This window comes from Nyctibius grandis, chromosome 10, assembly GCF_013368605.1.
Source record: "Nyctibius grandis isolate bNycGra1 chromosome 10, bNycGra1.pri, whole genome shotgun sequence".
Taxonomy (NCBI): Eukaryota; Metazoa; Chordata; class Aves; order Nyctibiiformes; family Nyctibiidae; genus Nyctibius; species Nyctibius grandis.
Genome location: NC_090667.1, coordinates 24,495,609 through 24,514,659, shown reverse-complemented (window position 1 = coordinate 24,514,659; position 19,051 = coordinate 24,495,609). Strand labels below are relative to the sequence as shown.

Sequence of the window (19,051 nt, the reverse complement as noted above, 5' to 3'; positions counted from 1 at the left end):
CATGTTCTGGCTACTGAACGAATATGGTTATAATTAAAACGGTTGGCACTTGACTCCCTTTTCTTAAGTGCCTCAGAATGCAAAGTTGTTGCTTCAGCGAGTAGAACATCTTCTATTTTGAGCTATTTCCCATGCTCTGTGCAATTATGCTCTGAAATTTTGTGTAGCGATATTTGGGATTCTGTGAAATTAGGCAGCCTTGTCAGGAGAGCTGCACGGTACAATACATCTTGATCAAGCTAAGTGGTTTAATATTGTATCTGTTCTGAATACTGAGTGTGTAAGTAACGTTATTGGCTCAGAAAAGGAATGGGAGAAGAAAGGCTTCAAGAAGCAGAGAAAGGGAAGGAGTAATTGAATAATTTTGCAGAAAACAGGCAAAAGGAAAGATGTTTTCTTTTTTCCTGCTGGATTTTTTTTTTCAGACAGCTCTTGGTATGCTTCTCTCTGACTGATTGCTCTACATGAATAGAAACTGAGCAACAAAAAGGTTGTGAACATGTATACTGTGATTGTTGCTGTGTGTACAGATCTGAACACTTGCCACTGGGAAGGATAGATGGCTTTGATTTTAGCACTTCCCTCTGATAGCAGGCACATGCAGTCAGATAGCTGAGATCAGCCCAGTGTTGGTGGCTTGTTCAGAAAGTCTGCCAGTTACAAAAGGTTTGCCAGGCACATCCAGGCTGAGTGTAGCAGACACTCTGTGCTACCACTGTTTTGGTTTTTTTTTTTTTCTTTTTATTCGCAGAAGTGACCAGCTGAACGTTGGGGATTACATCAAGTCAGTGAATGGCATTAACCTGACCAAGCTGCGGCACGACGAGATCATAAGCCTGCTGAAAAACGTGGGTGAAAGGGTGGTGCTGGAAGTAGAGTACGAGCTTCCGCCAGCCGGTGGGTGCTTCTCTGATAACGCTGCTCTCTTTCCTTGGCTGCTTTTTGCCCTGGGGTACAGATGGGCTCGCTCGTGCATTAGCCATCATGGCCAAGGCAGCATCCAGGGGCATTCTGATGTTCTGCCTTCCTCTGCTCGCAGTGCCGCGGTGGATGCTGCAGAGCCGTGTGCTGTCGGAGCAGAGCGCGTTTTTACAGCACAGTGGGTGCCTGTTCATGCACACCGGCGGGAGATGGCTGATTAGGTCTGTCGTGCCTTGGAGTGACTCGGTAGCACAGGCCAATCTGCCTCCTGATGCTGTTTCTGCTTGTTTTTCTTTTTCCCTTTTGGAGCGTGACTACGGGAGGTTTCATTCGGTCTTAAGCATGTATTGCCAGACCCTCTTTTCTGAACTGTGGCAAGTGCTGTTATTCCTCAAGATGCTTTGAAATGGTATGTGTTTTCAGAAGGGAAGCTGAAGCAATCTGCTTTCCAGCTAAGGGGCCCAGCAGAAGCTGGCAAGCCCCACTCGTGTTAACAGGGCTTGTGTCCTTATGTGGGAGACTGTGTGCTCTTGCCCTCATTTGTTTGTTCTGATTAAAACAAATTCCTCAGTACAGTTTCTCATCATAGTCTTTCCATTGTGAAAAAGATCTCTGCAGTTATTACTCATTCAGTTACCCAGATCAATCAGAGGATGACTGGGCAGAAGAAATAGAACAACTAAAAATAAGATGACAGAAAAAACAAAACTAATGAAATCTAAATATTTTGCCCCAGATAGGAAGCTATCTTACACTTCATAGCTTTGCTATAGCTGCTGCCTTTATGTGAAAAGTATTGAATATATAAATGACCATATAAAGCCCTAAGAAGAAAAAAAAATAATCTGAATCAGCTGAATCTCTGTCCGTCACCCCCACTCTGTTCTGCTGCAAACATTAGTTAGCTTTTGCATACAACCCTGGTAAAACAAACTGTGGCTCAAGTTTTCCATGTTCTCATGCTCACTAGAGATGACAACTCTTAACCTTTCTCCTTAGCTGTGAGCCTGGCTATCAGGAATCTGATAAGTTGTACTTACCAGCTAAGGAACAGTGCCAATACCGCATGGCTCAATCAATAGCAGCGATGCAAAATGTCCCCACCTCTGAATGAGCAGGAAGAGCACACTGAAATAGTGACTGCTCTCCAGTGAGATTATTTATGCTGACTAATCCAAACAAAAAGGCACTGCAAAATACAGGGAATTGTCAATTATTGCCTTGCTTCAGTTCATTGTGGGCTTTTATCTGCAGTGAGGATTTGTTATTGCTGTGTGCACCCGCCTTTCTCTCTCTTTCTCTCTCTTTCCCTGGGCAAAGGGCAGATATATAGTGCAATTCAATAGCTTGTGCTTGTGGGTTTGAATTTTTCTCCCCACTTTGTAATTTCCTGCTTTGGAAGAGACCTTGTGTCCAAGTCTAGTTTTCAGGCCACTGTGTCATATCATCTCTTCCATAAATAAACCAAGCCCTGCGTTAACACTAGCTTAGGTTTCCCTGCTCCCCACTGATCTTACGAAAGGCTGTTGCAGAACTTCATGCTTGGATGCTTAGGACAGAAACTGGTTGGTTTCCGAAATCATTTGTGGATGCTTTATACCCTGTTCTTGGTATGTGAGTATCACCCCTTAGCTGGGAGCCTTCCTGTGCCCTGAGCTTTTCCCTTCTGGAGTATTTCTAGGCTGTGTCCCTGTTAGCAGTCTGTGCACGGCAGCAGGAGCAGAGCGGCTGTGTGGGGGACAGTGATTTGGGGGTTTATTTGGCCTCACTGCAGCCTGGCTGCCTGCCTGCCAGGCAGTACCATGCCTCCACTATACATCTTTTGGGTTAGTGAAAGGGATAGTTTAACCCTAATTTGGGTGCAGGTTGCAAGTGCTCAGGGCGTTTGGCAGTGAGGACCAATGGGGTCAGTGAGGACAGCGGGGAGATTCGCTTCAAAACCTCCCTGCTGAGCCCATGGGTAACGCTGGCGCGGACGTGCCATGGGGAGCCTGCAGCTCCGAGTTGCCAGGTTGAAGTCAAGCTTTTAGTCTTTTTTTCTGATTATCTTTGTGGCTATTCATTGCAGTTGGTTTGAAGATTAGGAATTGATCTTTTTGGAGTGGACCAGGCTGAAGTGCCATGTGCAGTTCTGGATGGAAAAGATGAGGAAATTGTCCTATATTCACTGCAGTAGTTCAATAAATCATTAAATAGCAGGGGATGGCAAGGGACAGAAACATTTTTCTTTCTCTTTCTCTTTACTTTTGTACATTAAACAGTACTGTGTGTTTAACATAAAATTACTGAATTGCCCCTAGGATCAGTTTAAAGGATTCACTTAATCTTTTTTTAAAGTCAAAATATGAGAGGTAAGGGAAAAAACCCTCAACCTTTTACACTGAGGATTTGGGATTTTAATTTTCTTTAAGGTCAGTCGGTGACTTGATTCTTTACGCTGCTGCTGTTTTTTTTAATAAGTTTCCATCTGTGGCAGAAGCTTCTGGCTTGTGAGTAATGCTGAACGCATTAAAGCCGGTTGATAAATGACGGGGTTTTACTTGAATGTCAGAGTATTAACCAAGACAAATCTGAGGGGAGATGCACAAGACTCAGTCGGTGAAATCATCCCAAAACATGGTGGTTGGTTCTAACGAAGGTTCACATGTCTGGATTGGGCTTTTTTTGCCTCCATACAGGGAAGATACAATATGGGTATGGGGCTGGACTTTCATTTTGATGCCGTTTGGATGAGTTTTGGTATTATTTTGTAGGGTGGCATGGAAAAGACTTGTCTGGGAGTAACTAGGTGTTCCTCTCTTCCTTTAGTGCCAGAGAGCAGCGCTGGCATTATTCCCAAGACCATTGAGGTGTCCCTGTACAAGGAAGGCAACAGCTTTGGCTTCGTGCTGAGAGGTTAGTGGCTTCTCCAGTGAAAAACAAAGAGGTGACAAGCACTGGCAGAGGTGATTTGGGAAGCAGGAAGAGAAAAGTAAGATGAATGTCATAAACCTCAGCTGAGAAGTGAAAGCGTGTCCTGCAGAGCATCCCGTGCAACCTTCAGGGACTGCTGGCTGTCTAATCCAGGGCAGTCTTTTTGCTTTCAGGCTGTGTCAGCTGTTATGTGATAAATGTCTCTCCTTTCTCAGCACTCTCATTCAGACTTTCAAACCACCGGTGACTTACAGCTTTCCTGCTTTGATTGCAGGGGGAGCCCATGAAGACTGGCACAAGTCCAGACCACTGGTGCTCACCTATGTGAGGCCGGGTGGCCCAGCAGACAGGTAATGCTCGTGTTGCACCTCCAACATTTGCTTTCAGAAGACAGGCCAGCAGCTCTCACCATGCTCTTGGACATGTGTCCTCCTTGTCCTCCTTGCTGGTGCCTCTCCAAGGCTTCTCATGCTGGTGGTGTGGAACCACACAGGTGGTGTGGGACCTGTGATGAATGGGGAGGATGGGTCCAGTGCTCATAGGCTGACCCATGTGTAGATGTTATAGTTATAAGCAGAAACTCCTCTTCCAGAGGCAGTCACTTAATTAACCCTGTGCAGGTGAAGAGCTGATGCTGTATTAGAAAGCAGGAGGCAGTCTATCTATTCCCCTGCCGCTAATTTGATATGATGGGCCTGGTACTATAAATAACCCAAACTATTGTCCCAAGGAGTGTTCAGTTCCTACAGGATCAAAGTAATTGACTTTTATATATGTATATATATTAAAATGATAAATATATATACACAAAAATATATAAGTATATTAAAATATATACAAAATATATAACATATATATGTGTATAAATATATTTAGAAAATGTATCTAAATATAAACAAATACATATATATGCACAGAAAAAAACTCTTAGTAACTTCTGCCTGTGGCTTCCTACAGGGAAGGGTCCTTGAAAATCGGGGACAGGCTGCTGAGCGTCGACGGGATCCCCCTGCACAGCATGACCCACGCTGATGCCCTCAACATCCTGCGGCAGTGCAGCCAGGAGGCACTCTTCCAGATCGAGTATGATGTGACCATCATGGGTAAGGCCAAGATGGTTTGTGGTGGTATTTTCTGTGACTGCCTGGAAAGCACATGAGACTTAGAGGCAGCAACTGAGATGATACTCAGTTTCAGTGGAAAAATTGCTGAGCAGTGTGCTGCCGACATGGGAGTAGGGGGTAGAGTTCAAAGCCAGCTTTTGAAATGCCCTTATCCCCTGACGTGTCTTGATGGGAATGATGACTGATTTCAGAGGAGGGGGGAAAAGGGGAGTTTCTAATGTAGGCAAAGAGGGCATAGGAGAAGTTGGAGTTAAAGGGGGTTGGAATGTCGGCGCTCTGCCAGCACTGCTAATACTGCTGTTAAATGTGTGCAGGAGAGTGAGCTGCAAGGCGGCAGTGACTTGGTGTGACTGTGGCTTCTGTTCAGAATTTTGACCCTGCTTAATTCTGGAGCTATTCCTTTTCTTAGAAATGTTAGTTCAGATCTGCTCATGAAATAAATTGACCCCAAATAAGACAGAATTTACTGGAGGGCTGAGGATGGGTATTTCTAGAAAATGTTCTACACAGTAGATATTAAGTTTGAGGGTTTGGAGGGTTGGTGTTTTTTTTTTTTCATTTGATTTGCAGTTTCAAGCTCTGGGAAAGGGTTTATTATTAGCTACTGTAAAGTCATTTGAGCTGGCTTTGTGACACACAGCTGTTCCTGCAGGGAGCATCATTAATGAGTTTAGGGTTACCACAGAGTCCAAAGCTGTGTTGGCTCTGGAAGCTTGTTGAGCTGTGCTTTAGATTTTGATGTTGCATGTACGTCTCCAGAGGGGTTTCTGTCTCCACTGGAGCCACAAGCTGGACTAGTTTGGAGTCTCTTCCACAAATCTTGCAAACCAGTCCAGCACGTCTGAGCTTAGGATGCAGTGAGGAACAGGAGTCTGTGATACCAGGTTGTTTTCTGATTTGCCAGTGAGGAGGGAAATCAAAATGGTCTGCACCAGAGAGAGTTTACTATCACCCCACCCCCAAGGAAAGAGAGCTGAGAGCGCCAGAACTCACTTCATGCAACGTGCAAAAGGGTTGCTCCAGGATAAGGGTCCTCCTTGTGCCAGCCCTGAGGGCTTTCTGCTCCCTTTTGACTCTCCTTCCCCCAAGCTTTCCCTTTCCTTTCAGCAGAAACTTCACAAGCGTGGACATACTGGGTCTCCCCGGGGGAAGGAGGCTGCCAGGACCTGGGCAGCTGTGTGCCAGTCAGGCACATGGTCTGCTGGGGAGCTGGAAGGAAAATCTGATGCCTGGGCAGTTGCCTGCATCCTGCCTGGCTTCTGCCATGCTACAGGAGCAGCTCCTCTTTAGAAACTGGCTGGTATTCGTGAAAAAGAGGAAGAGCTTAAATGATGGAAAACAGAAACTGCCTAAACCCTATTTTCTACCTTTGTATATGATTGTGATTGTGGTAACTCTGCAGTGGTCAGTAAGGGATGTCTGTTCCTCTCCTCGCAGGCTGGCTGGACTGGCAGCCCCTGCCCGGGGAGCGGGCAGGCGGAGTTAAGGAGGGATTTTGCATAGAGCTGTCAAGTCTGAAGAGTAGCAAACAATTAATGGTGCGTGGGAAATGGGCTTTTTTTGGGTTTTGTTGTTTGTACAGTTTCTTGGTGTCTATGTTGCAGAAAGCTGATTGTTTTAAAACCTGACTTGGAGCAAAAATAGCTGTGAAGAAGGTGTCTTGGTATTTCTTCTCCCACCTCAAACTGTTAGGGTTGAGTGAACACAGAGCGATGGCAGGGGTTTATGCAGTGGTTCTCCATCTTGTGTTGCTATTCAGTGGACTATGGCCAGATACTTCCCAAGATGTAAAAACAACCCCTTTCTTAGATAATTTCTGCATAGAGAGTGCTTCTCCCCAACCCTGTAAAGGGATATCTTTACCCTGCTTTCTTTTAAGGTAAGATGATGCAGAATGTGTAGCTTAAAACAATCTCTGCAGACACTTCTGCCAGAAAACAGCTAATAACTGCAGCAGGAGATGAGTGCATCATCCCCAAATCACAGCTCTTACAGACATTCTCTTTACCAGCCATGGCAAGATGATGAGGGAAGGGAAGAGCAGCTGCTGGAAGCCATGTGAGGATGTTATTAGCCTGAAGGGAACACTCCTAATTCCTGTTTTGAAAACCTGGTGAAGGTGCTGGGGGGACATGTGGCCACACAGTTCACTTGATTCGTTCTAAGAGCTGGGGATACCACCATGAAGTGGTGCTTGGCCTGTTCATCCCCAGGAAAAATAGAGGCTTTTGCATCGCGCTCGCTGTCCACTGCAGCCATATGCACCGGGGTCGTGTGGGCTGACCCTCAAGGAGGGAAAGTTATTTTTTCGCATCTGTACTGGGTGAGAGACCAAGGCTGCTGTGGGGGAGTGTTGAATCACGGCGTTTCCCAGCTGGCTGGGTGGTTTCTCAGCCAAAATGATGAGCTGCACGGGGCCAGCCCTGCTCTTCGTGCGAGGGATGTGGCTGCTGCTTGCCACCACCACTGAGCATCCCCCAGCTGTCGGGCTTTCACAGGGGAGGCCGGCGTAGGACGGGGCCATGGCAGGCTTTTAATCAAATTGGCTGAGATTTCTCAAGGCCACCAAAGGAATTCATTTAATCTGCAATTTCCATTTAAAAGGAGTGCGAACGGGGCATGCTCCTCCCTTGGGCATCGGGAAAGACTCTGCCCTTTGCTGAAGCCACGTAAACGCTGCAATAAACAGATGCTTTCCAGTGGTGACACTCTATCTTGTGGGCCTTTTAAAAATGGGAGAAAAAGAGAAAACCCCCAACAAATAAACTGCTCAGCCAGAAACTGGTGGCATTTGAATAAGCTGTGTGTGCCATGACGTGGGCTGCAAGCCTTTAGGGTTGGCTCATGGAGGGGGGAAGCTCTTTGCCAGGGACGAGGAATGAGCAAAGTGATTTTGCTGTATCCTCCTCCTCTCCCTTCCCCTGGCTGCCCCTCTGCCCATTCGTTTTTAGGCTGGAGATTTTTAGGCCTGCGGGGCTTTCCTGCTGATGGAGTGGGGGGCTGGTAGGGTCTGTGTCCTACAAATGGGTGACCGCTTGGCATCTGCTGAGTGGTGTCAGGGGGTAGGGCCTGAAGAGGAGCCCATCAAAAGCCTCCCTATGCCTCTGAAGCCAGAAGGATCATGAGTCACTGGGCTGTGTCAGGAAGGGGGAAGCTCCCTTGTTTGGTTCTTCTAGGAGGTTTTGGTTTATTTTCTTTGCATTTGCAAGGGGCATTCCTTTTTCCTTTTTCCTTTTTCCTTTTTCCTTTTTCCTTTTTCCTTTTTCCTTTTTCCTTTTTCCTTTTTCCTTTTTCCTTTTTCCTTTTTCCTTTTTCCTTTTTCCTTTTTCCTTTTTCCTTTTTCCTTTTTACTTTTTACTTTTTACTTTTTTCCTTTCTTTTTCCTTTTTCCTTTTTCCTTTTTCCTTTTTCCTTTTTCCTTTTTCCTTTTTCCTTTTTCCTTTTTCCTTTTTCCCTTCCTCTCCCCCTAAGTGCATTACAACAGAGGAAAAAATCTTCCCTACTGACACACCTCACTTAGCCCCTGGCAAATGCTCAGAACAATTTCCAGCCTGGTTACAAGAGCATCTCTCCTTAGGGAAAAAAACCTGCAGTTTTTCCTCCAAAATAAGCTGTTGAGAGAAAGATCTTTAAGAAAACACCTGCCCACCCCCAGCCTGTGAGTGGTGGGGTAACCAGCTCTCCTGTACCTTCGGCACTGGGATGTCTGACTGCCTGGAGCAGACTCTGCTTCCCTTGTATTTGTCATGATATTGGTGAGTCCCCCTCAAGCATATGGGTGTGAGCAGGTTTTGCACGGCCCTTTCTGTTCTCCTGGGGTCAGCCAGGTGGACAGGGCAATGGGATTTTCTGTGCTGGAGCAAGTTTTGGTAGGCTTTCCTCTTTCTGTTTTGACGGAGAAGATTAGAGGGTTGATTAGCACTGTATTGAGTCACCTGGCGGCTGCTGAATTTCCACTTGAACATTTTGAAATGGCTGGAATTTGAGTTTGGAAGGAAAAATGGAGGCAGGATTTGGGATCAGATGTTAACTGGGCTCCCGGGGACTGATTCAGGCCAGAGCTGCTGATACTGAATTTTTACAGGATCCTATCCAATTTATTTATCCTATTCATTTAGTCAATGCCACCTAAAAAGAGCAGATGTCTTCAAAAAGGTGGAGAGCTTAAGGGTTTATTTGGTTACTAAAACAATTGTATGTGAAGGATGAAGATAACATAGGTGCTTTCCCCCCAGCAATGTCAGGAGATGTAACATCATTCATCCAGCAAAGGGGAACGGGAGAGGGATCCTCTTCTGGACCCTGTCTGACTATCCACTGAACAAGCATGTAGTTTTAGACAAGTTGTATGACAGCCGTGCCTCAGTTTCCCAGTCTGTAAAATGGTACCATCCTGCGCTGGGAAGCACAATTCATTGCTTGCAAAACACTTTCAAACCCTTACATGAAAATCTGCACAGCAGTGCAAGGCAGCATATGCATACGTGTTTTTTTTTCTGTTCCTTGGTAAAAAAGCCCTAGAGAAATGATGCAAGCTGCTGTGTCCATATTAAGCTCGGTGTCACTGGCCTCAGTGATGCTTGTTCTGCAATGGTGTGATTTTTGGCCCTCAGTACATGATGAACAGCATTTGAGTTGAATATCTCGTGAATGCTGAGCCTCCAGAACAACTGCTTAGACTCTCTTGGCTTGTGAGAAAGGATCTTGCATTAAGTAAGGTGAGATTTGCCGTGAAACGCAGGAGAGCCGCGGATGGCTCTTCCACAGATGCTGGTGAGGTTGCAGCCGTGCGCAATGGTGCAGAAACACCTTGTGGTGCCAAAGCAGCAACACCAGTTGAATCCCTACAGCAAGGTTGTTGCATGGCCTACCCTGGCCTCTCCGTGATGCTTTTAAATTAGCTTGAGTGTAATAGTCCCATTTAATCACACCTCACAAATATTGCTAAATTGCAGACTCCTGACCTTTGATTTGAGCCAAATCTTACCCTAGAATAATTAACAGAGGCTTGGCTGGTATTTCCCCAACAAATGCCTATATAAAATGGATTTGGAGCAATTCACATCTATGCCACTGGAGATGAGAATTAAAAGGGATGATGGGGTGGCCCGGGCTGTGTGCAGTAGGAGGAGGGACCTTGGGCTGGAGGCAGGGCTGTGATTTCCTACAGTCTTATTTATACCTAGGGCCGGGCATGGCAGAAGGTACCCAAAGAAGGTACCCAAAGCCCTTTTCTCTCATCATTGTGCCGAGACCTGCTCTGGGAAACACGTGGCAAAGCTGAGAAGCTTGGACACTGGGTAAAACCACGAGCAGTAGGTATTTTCCTTGCAAAGAAAGGTCTACCACTCCAGCAAGATTTTTCCCATGTTTTTTTTCCCTATCTCCGTCCCTTCAGCTGGAGATATCTAAGTTTCTGTCTGTCTTCAGAGGATATGTGCTGGACACACTGGCTTCAAAACCACCATGTAGCTGGTGTTTGCTGTTGGAAGAGATCCTCAGTCTCTTGGTGCTTCCTTTGCTAACGAAGGCTTAAGTGCACCTTCCGCAGGCTTTAGCTGGGTGCTTTGTGTATCTTTTGATTGAATGGGGCTGTACTTTTTGCCAGGGCCTGCAGGTCTCCTTAGTGGTTATTTTCAATAAGAATAAACAGTGTTTATTTTGAAGCCTGTGTAACCTTTAACATGGCTCATTCCTCCTCCTTCCTCCCCTGGGAAAAAAAGGCTAGTGCCTGAACAAAGACCAGAGCCTGAACATCCCCTCGCTGATCCCCAGGGGAAATTTCCAAGGGAAATTTCTGTCTCCAGAGACCTAGCACCTTCAACAAATTTTAGGAGAGACCTTGCTGCAGCTTAGCTTCCGAGATCTGCATCAATGCTCCTGTTTATCAGAGAGAAAGAATGAGCCATGCATCAAGTTTTGGAGCCAGGTAGCATCAGCATTTTTAGTGGAGCATAGCTTTGGAAGAGAAAAGCCTTACTGTGAATAATTAAGGGCTGAGGAGGCATCAAGCTCCCAGAGGGCTCTGCTGGCCTTTCCTTCGGAGTGGATGGCTGGGTTTCCATGAAGTGCTTTTGTGTGGGGGAGTCAAACTACACATGGGATGCTGGTTGTGGGATGTCTGGTGGTGATAACACATTTGTGAATCCAGCCTCTTTATGATGGCTTTAGGTAATCTGCAAGCAAGTGTGTGTAATAGAGTTGGAGGGAATTTCTGTCTGATCAGCCAGAGACACAGGCTTTCTTTTGCCTCTCCCTTCCTCAGAAGAGATGAATAGGTATGGTGCAGGCTTATGCTAACAGGTGCAATTTCGTAGGAGTTTCATAGTCTCACTTACAGCGTCTATTAAGCGTATTGCAGAAATGCATCTTTTAAACATGAGTTACCCCCTATTGTCTGATGGGAGAGAGGAGGCTTTTGTAAGCATGCGAGTAGGTGGCTCTGTGTCTCTTCTCCCACTGTCGCACTGGAGGAGCTGAAATGAGCAGCTGAGGTGATATTTTGGAGCTTGTGTTGGAGCACACAGGATTTGCTGGATTGTGAGCTGGTCATCTGCACACACGACTTACAAGTACTTCAGAAAGTGGATTCCTGATTCTTTGTGCCTTCTGATCTTCCTTTTTTGTGCTTTCAATACTGTTGATGTGACTGCTGTGCAGCCTTTGAGCAATCAGTCTTACTATTTAACCCCAAGAAAAGAGGCAAGGGGGTTGTTTCCATGAGTGAATTGCTGTAATATCTCTTCACTTCATTATAATATATATTTTGTGCAGAAGCAATTTTGCTTCTTGAGTTTACTTCTTTGTTAAGTTACTGCGTGACACAGGCTGTAGGATGTCCAAACTACAGGTTTGCTGATACACACGGCAAGTCAGCACTGTTGGCCAACCATTGAGAAATGGAAAAAGCTGTATGAGAAGTGTCTTCAGATGCTTTCTTGTTTTGCAGATACTGTAGCAAATGCTTCAGGTCCTTTACTAGTTGAAATAGCAAAGACTCCAGGGTCTACACTAGGAATCACACTGATGACAACCACACACCGGAACAAGCAGGTCATTGTCATCGACAAGATCAAGCCAGCCAGCGTGGTGGACAGGTACAGATCTGAAGAGGCTGCTCCTAGCTCTGCTTTTCCCTTATCCACTGCTTTTTTGTCCCCTTGTTAGTTATATACCATTCTTCCCTGCCTTGCCTTGAAATAGCCATGTCCACATGTTCTTAGCACTAAGTGTACTAAAAATATCTGACCCAATGCCAGTGGACACTCCTCACCGGGAATGAATGTAACTCACTGCATGTGAAAGCTGAGCTCTGTTTAAAAACCTCAGATCTGACTGCCCTGGAGCCATGGAATGGCAAACACCTATTCTGGAGACTTCTGGCTAGAGCCTTTTCTTGGTGGGCAAGTCAACTAGTCACCCTTTACATGGGGGTGCAGAAAGGCAGACCATTACACAACCCTAGCTGTGGTTAGTCATGTTGCTGAGCTGAACTGCTGGCTCGTAGGACTTAACTACACTGCTGGGTGAGCCCTCAGCCATCCAGACTAGCTGTGAGTGGGCGCTATTAAAAACTTAAAAGATCTTTCCCAAGGCACCAGCATCACTGACTCAAGCATGAACCATCTTAGTTGGTGTTTTGGGCAATGCTTGAACCTAAGGTTCAAATTGGAAGTAAAAAATTGAGATATGAAAAAAATTCACATGAATTCACAGTTGGATTTTATATGTTTCTGCTCTCAACTCTAAGGATGTGGATTTTGGCCATGTGTGTAATTATCTCTCTTGCTGTTTCCTTTGCAGATGTGGTGCGTTGCATGTTGGTGACCATATTCTCTCCATTGATGGCACGAGCACAGAGCACTGCTCCTTATTAGAGGCAACTCAGCTTTTAGCTGCCACTTCAGAAAATGTCAAGCTGGAGATATTACCAGTTCACCAAAGCAGGCTGCCTTTGAAGCCTCCAGAAACAGGTGTGTCCTCCATGCAAACACTGTTGGTTGCCCTCAAAACTCACTTGAGGTCCCTACTGGGCTTCTTGCTGCTTTTGAATGCTGGCAACAGACTCCGAGGAGAGACATCTGTGGAGGAAAAAAAAAAAAAAGATGTTTTGATGAAATGCATGTGATTAGATGATGTTCTTCAAGGATGTGAATAGGAAAAAAAAGGTAACATCTGTGCTTGAATGGGGACATTGGAGTTGGGAATCCCAGGGTTTTGCAGTGCTGAGTGCTGTGCAAGCTGCTTCCTTAGTACCTCAGATAAGAGACCTTAATGGAGAGGGAGGAAAACAGCCTTGGTGCTGGCAAATGTATTTCCAAACCCAGTTTTCATTTGCTGATGCCTGGTACGGCTTTGTAAAGCCTATGTGTCAGTAGCTAGGCAGGGTCCTGCTGGACTTCCTTAGGAAACAAAGCTGTAACGTCAGTGTTCATCTTCTGGATCAGCCTGTTTGAATGGCAGCTGTGTCTGAGCAGCCAGGGTAGAGTGAATGCATCTGTGGCTGCTGCTTTCCACCACCCCCACCAAAGAAATACTATGAAAAAATCCTGGCTCCAGGTAAATCAAGCCCAAAATGCCTGTAAATGTCATTAGGAATTCACCCTGGTGAGCGTCCTTGCTGCCCACCTTTAGTTTCTCCATCCACACGAGAGGCTGACTCAGGCTCTCATATAAATTTCATTGTGACTGTGGCCTCAGTACTAATAGATTTGTTGCAACTCTTGCTTGCAGTTTTGTTACAGTCTGTACTGGTGGTCTTGTAATTCACGTGTTTCAGGTGTGGCTGTTCAGTACCAGCCCCTTTTGCAACCATTTTCAATCACTTTTCTCTCAGGGATATGCATTTTAATAATATTGGTGCACAGTAGCCCTAGGCACAGCTCTTCTTTCCATTCTCTTCTAGGGCAGTTTGGGGAAAGGAAGAAAATATCTGTGTTGTCTTCTTTAATGTGATGTGGTGAAATATGAAATCTAATAACATCTCCATGTCTAGAAATAAATCCCTTACATGTCCAGTCCAATTTGTGCAGAATTAAAGTGGTTTAACAAAGGGGATGGATGACTTGACCTTTGTGCCCAGGAAAAAATGGAACGCTATAATCCTTTTTCAATGGCTGTTAAAATGAACTATTCTCCTCCTTCCATTAGTGCCCCGGTCCTAATCTCCTTTCAGAATATATGCATTCAGCAGCAGCTCAGGAGAAGGAGGATGTGTAGAAGGACAGCTCAGTGTGTTCAGAGGCTTTTTACCCCAGCCTCCATACATCAGATCAGTTTGCTGTGGCAGAAATTCACAAACTTAGGAGAACAATTGCAACACATGAATATGAAAAATAAGGGATATAACAATTGTTCCTACTTTTGATTAAACTCTTTAACATGTGTGAAGGGTCATAGGAAAGGGTGCTGTTCATCCACACAGCTGTTAGGAGGCAGAGGTGTGTGGTTGGAGACCAGTGCTTGGGCTTACACCTTCACCAGTGCTGATGGGGATGGGAAAGGGAGGTGATGGGGACAGAAGGGAGAGCGCTTTGGGCAAGAGGAGCAGCTCACAAAGCAGTGTTTGTCAGTGGTGCAACCAAGCATGGTACCAGTCAGCCCACGGTGAGCAGCCGAGGAACTGCACCAAAGTTGACAAACTGCGTTTGGACCTGAGCGAGACGCTGCCTTCTGCTCCAGGCACCGAGTGCCAACTCCCCAGGCTGCTTTTCCTGAGTTTATGGAAACAAACAGGGGCAGTAAGGAAAAATGGGCCATGTAAAAGCAAACTGTCATGGTTGGCAGGAGAGGGAAGCCTGGGGAAAGCAGCCGAGGAGAGCAGACTGTGCAGACGCATCCCTGTTCAGCATGTGCATTGCTGAGTCCTTCCAGCGTGTGCCTGTATGGAGCTTGTCATTATATTTTTCAAACGTGGCTTCTCGTGCAATCAAAATCCAGTTATTGAGGAGGGAGAGAGGGTTCTGAAGCTGCAGCCGCAATGCAAAAATACGGTCTAATGCTGAAGCACTGGATTTGTCAAACTGAGTTTGCTTTCTCTGTGGCTCTGAGGGCATCTGGAGAGTTTGTGGGAGGATTACACCCTGCTCACAAGATCCACGGGAGTGGATGGACCTCAGGAGCGGTGCTGGGATGAATGGGTTTCCTCAGGCAGCGATGATGTGCGAAAGCTTGGGGAAGGCTGTTGTAGGTTTTTATCACTCAATTGTCCAAAATCTCTTCTCTCCCCTTCCCCAATACACTGACAGCTGAGTTTTAGAGGCACTTTTTTCTCTTGTCAGATATGAGCTAAGAATTTATAGATAAATGGGAGATTTTTAATTACTATAAATGGATTAAATGATTTTGTATATATGCCCATAAGTTCTGTCCCTCATGTTCAAAGTGTTTAATTTTAATAAGAACTTTCCTTTTTATCTAGATATATCTGCATTTATTAATTTGTTTTTTGTTTTTAAAAGCTGCCCGGCTCTGAATTTACTTTTGAATCCACAAAATAGAAACCCTGGAGCTGGAAGTGTATTTTTTAAAAGCTTGATAGACTAAGTGCTGAACTCACTAAATGTTTAGCAAAGACTAAATGTAATCACTGTATTGGTTGGAAAACCTGACCTAAATGATTTGATCCCTGTGATGCACACAAGAAAAATGGATTTCCACTGTTAAAGGCACTAACAGATGACCTTTAGATGAGATCTCTGGGTGGACTCACTAAATAAACTGAGTCCCTGTCCCAGGTTTGCACCCTCAGAAAGCTCTGATAGTACCAGTGCTGGCAGCGTTTCTGCCTACTTGGAGGCCACAGAGCCTGGAGGAGATCTCATCCTGGAAGGGTGGTTGCCAGTCAGTGCAAGTGCTTGCGAGGTTCAGAGCTCTGGGGTAACTCGTGGCTGCAGTGATGCTCTGCTGTGGGATGCCGTTCATGCTTAGCTGAATAAAAAAGGTGCTTGTAATCTTGCTTGTTAGCCAGTAATTCCTCTAGGAATAAAATAGATCCAGACGCCATGGTACAGAGACTCAGGAGAGAAAACCCAACGCTGCTGTGCAAGGAAAACCAAACAGACCCTGTGCTGCCCAGGGGCAAAAGGGGGGTCAGGGAGAACAGAGAAGGGACCTGTGCCTGGGGGAGGTGTTTGAGGTACTTCAGAGGAGACTTGTGGCATCGTGACCTGATGTCGCAAAGCCACAGTTCCTGGCACAAGGGGTTTCCAGATGATGGATGTGACGCTGCAACAGATTTCTGCCAACGTGTGCTGGGGTTAGGGTTGAAGCTAAAGCATTTGTGTGACCATGAATAGAGTCTGCCACGTTGGTGCCATGCTTTAATTTACTGTTTGCCACAGCGTTGGCATCTTTTCCTGTGTCGGTGGCACTCTGTAATTGCCTTTAAGCAGCGGTGTATACAACCCCTTTTGTTCTGGTGAGCTGGAGGCGGCCCTTCTGCTCCTCCTCTCTTTCATCCTATGTGCACCCTGCGATGGATTCCTGGCCAAGAGCAGCCGCTAAACAACCAAACGCTGAAGCCAAGCAAAGTGCTCAAAGCAATCCTTGGCACGTGAGGAAGGTGTTGAGCCTTGTCCTCGGGAGGGCAGCTCCTGCACCAAGGTGGGAAGCAGCACAAGGAGGTTTCCCCGGTGCTGTTGGAGGACGCTGCTGGCCTCTGCAGGGAACGTGTGGCTGGAGGGAGCTTCTGCGTGTCGCACAACAGACTGCAAATGGTCATGACATCTGTGTGCTGCCAGCACGGCTTAGTCAGGCCGTTGGCTCAGGACGTGGAGTGTTTTATGGGGAAAGGGTGGATTTCTGCCGCTTTGCATTAAGTGTCATGGGGTTACGTGGGGAGGCATTTTCGCTGCTGGTGCTTGACATGCTGTGGCTGGATCCTGACTTGTTCAGAGCCAGCATAAGGCTCTTTTCTACAACCTCCTGGCTTATGCTTCTTACCTTTTCTTTTTCTCACTTCTTCTCCATGCCTGTGGTGATTCTGCTCCCCTGGGTGCCATCAGTCAAGGTGCAGAAGAGTGACCACCACCACTGCTGGGACCCCTGTGTCAACTACTGTCACACCCACCACCCTGGGCACTGCAAGACGCCCACTTGGAACCAGACGCCTGGACAGGATTACTGCAAATGTAACCTCAGCGCACAGCGTTGCCCTCATCCCTGCGTGTGTTCATGGATGTTGTGCCCCTCCATTTCCTTAATACACAGCTCTGTAGCCACGAGTGTCACTCATTTCCTCCTCGGTCACCTGGGTCTGTTTTCACAAGTCCAGTGCTGAGGTGTAAAAGCAGTATCTGCAGCCCTGCACATGCAGACCTGGTAGCTGCAGTGAGAACGGTGTGCTGGGCAGACCCATGCTGCCATCCTCTAACCCCACACCCCAGTGCCCGGTTTCATACGGGCAAGGGCAAAAATGAGTTGCTGTGGGACAAAGAGGTGGCGCATAGGAACGTGATAAACCAACACGTAGTTGGTGATAAACCAACGTGATAAACCTCCCTGGTGCCACACAGCACATTTGCAGCAGGGTTATGGTTGCTTTAAAAATCTGTCTGTAAGCCCATCTCTTGCAGGAAGCAGGTGCTGTTCAGCCCTGGGTTTCTTGTCTTATCCCTCAAGATATGGAGGAAACATTACACTGTGTGTTGGGAAGCAAACAGGGCAGTCCAGTTGCCCAGCAGCTCAGGTTCAAGCTGCGGTTTCTCTTTCTATGTATTTAAGGTTCATTAGTGCCATCGTGCCAACCTGCTGTTGGCTGCCCTGCATCCATGATGCATATCTCACCTGGTGGCCCGGATGTTGCTGTGACAGGCAGCCCAGTCACTGCACACCAGAGAGCATTGTCCATCTGGAGTCCAAGCCCACTCTCACAGCTCTCCTGGAGCTGCAAGCCCAGGACAAGCTTCTCACGTTGTCTTGAGCCCTGGAGCTGGGAAGCAGGAGCTAGTCTAAACCCTTTAGGTGTTTGATGAACACCTGTTAGGTGAACCCACTGCTGCACTTCTCTGTGCACATCCTTAACACCCTCTCTATTTCCCCAGCTCTGGTGGCTGCCAGCTTCTCGCCTCCCACCATGAACGCACAGGGCTTCACTTGCCAGAACTCGAACACGCTACCTCGCAGCTCCCACCCCATGAGCCCCCGCACCACCATGCTGAGGAGGAGGCAGAAGAAGAAGGAGCACAAGAGCTCACGTAAGAGTGGTGGTGGGCTGGAGCTGGGTTGGATGGGGCATGCATGCTTGCCTTGCTGTCCTTATTGTTGACTGTTAGCTGGGGTAGGACTTCTCATCTCAGCACTGTCAGTGCCTCCCTCATCCTCAGTCACTGTCCCCACCACTGCCAGACTGAGGTCTGTGACCAGATCTGCTATGTTGACTGTGGCTACCCTGACCTTCTGCCTCTCTCCTCCTCTCAGTGTCACTGGCCTCCAGCACGGTGGGTCCTGGCGGGCAGATAGTCCACACGGAGATGACAGAGGTGGTGCTCAGGGGAGACCCTTTGAATGGCTTCGGACTTCAGCTCCAGGGAGGCATCTTTGCTACAGAAACCCTGTCTTCCCCACCTCTCGTCCGTTTTATTGAGCCCGACAGCCCAGCAGAGAGGTTAGAGACCTTGCCCTTGGATGCTGATGGTGCTGCTGCTGAACATTTCATGGTTTGGTTTGTTTTCTCTCCTCAGAGGCTCATTTAGATATTTACTATCATCCTTGTAATATCTCCCATTCTTCACTGGGCATGGTTTACTGTCACTGCCATTTCTGCACTCGTCGGCTGACCGTGGCCTCCCTCGCATCCCAGGTGAACATCTTCGCACCAGGCTGCGGCTGTTCTGGGAGGAGGAGGAAGGGAGCGTGTGTCTGTGTGAGAGCGCCATTCCCATGCCTTTGTTTTTTTTTTTCCTTTTTCTTTGCAAGGTAAAGCTTTTGTCTGGGTGCAGAAAGGGGAAAGATCTAAACAAGTGGGTCCAGCAAAGTGTTTTTTGCCTGGTTTCATTGTAGCAGAGCTCAGGTATATAAATTGGCCTTAAAGCCAAGGTTGTGAACTGCAGAGGAGGGCTCTGGTTGAGGAGCAGGTAGGTGCTGCATTTAAG

The 19,051-nt window shown here is 46.8% G+C and overlaps 1 protein-coding gene across 2 annotated transcripts in view; it reads left to right on the top strand.

Moving 5' to 3' along the window:
* The window catches only part of GRIP2 (glutamate receptor interacting protein 2), a 90,310-nt gene that overhangs the window by 29,178 nt on the left and 42,081 nt on the right, over positions 1-19,051 (top strand). For both annotated transcript variants that reach the window (XM_068408445.1, XM_068408443.1), the window contains exons 4-12: positions 752-897; positions 3,730-3,816; positions 4,109-4,184; positions 4,792-4,937; positions 11,908-12,055; positions 12,762-12,931; positions 16,964-17,089; positions 18,002-18,154; positions 18,378-18,564. In XM_068408445.1, the coding sequence (XP_068264546.1) occupies positions 752-897; positions 3,730-3,816; positions 4,109-4,184; positions 4,792-4,937; positions 11,908-12,055; positions 12,762-12,931; positions 16,964-17,089; positions 18,002-18,154; positions 18,378-18,564 (1,239 nt within the window). The remainder of the gene's footprint in view (positions 1-751; positions 898-3,729; positions 3,817-4,108; positions 4,185-4,791; positions 4,938-11,907; positions 12,056-12,761; positions 12,932-16,963; positions 17,090-18,001; positions 18,155-18,377; positions 18,565-19,051) is intronic.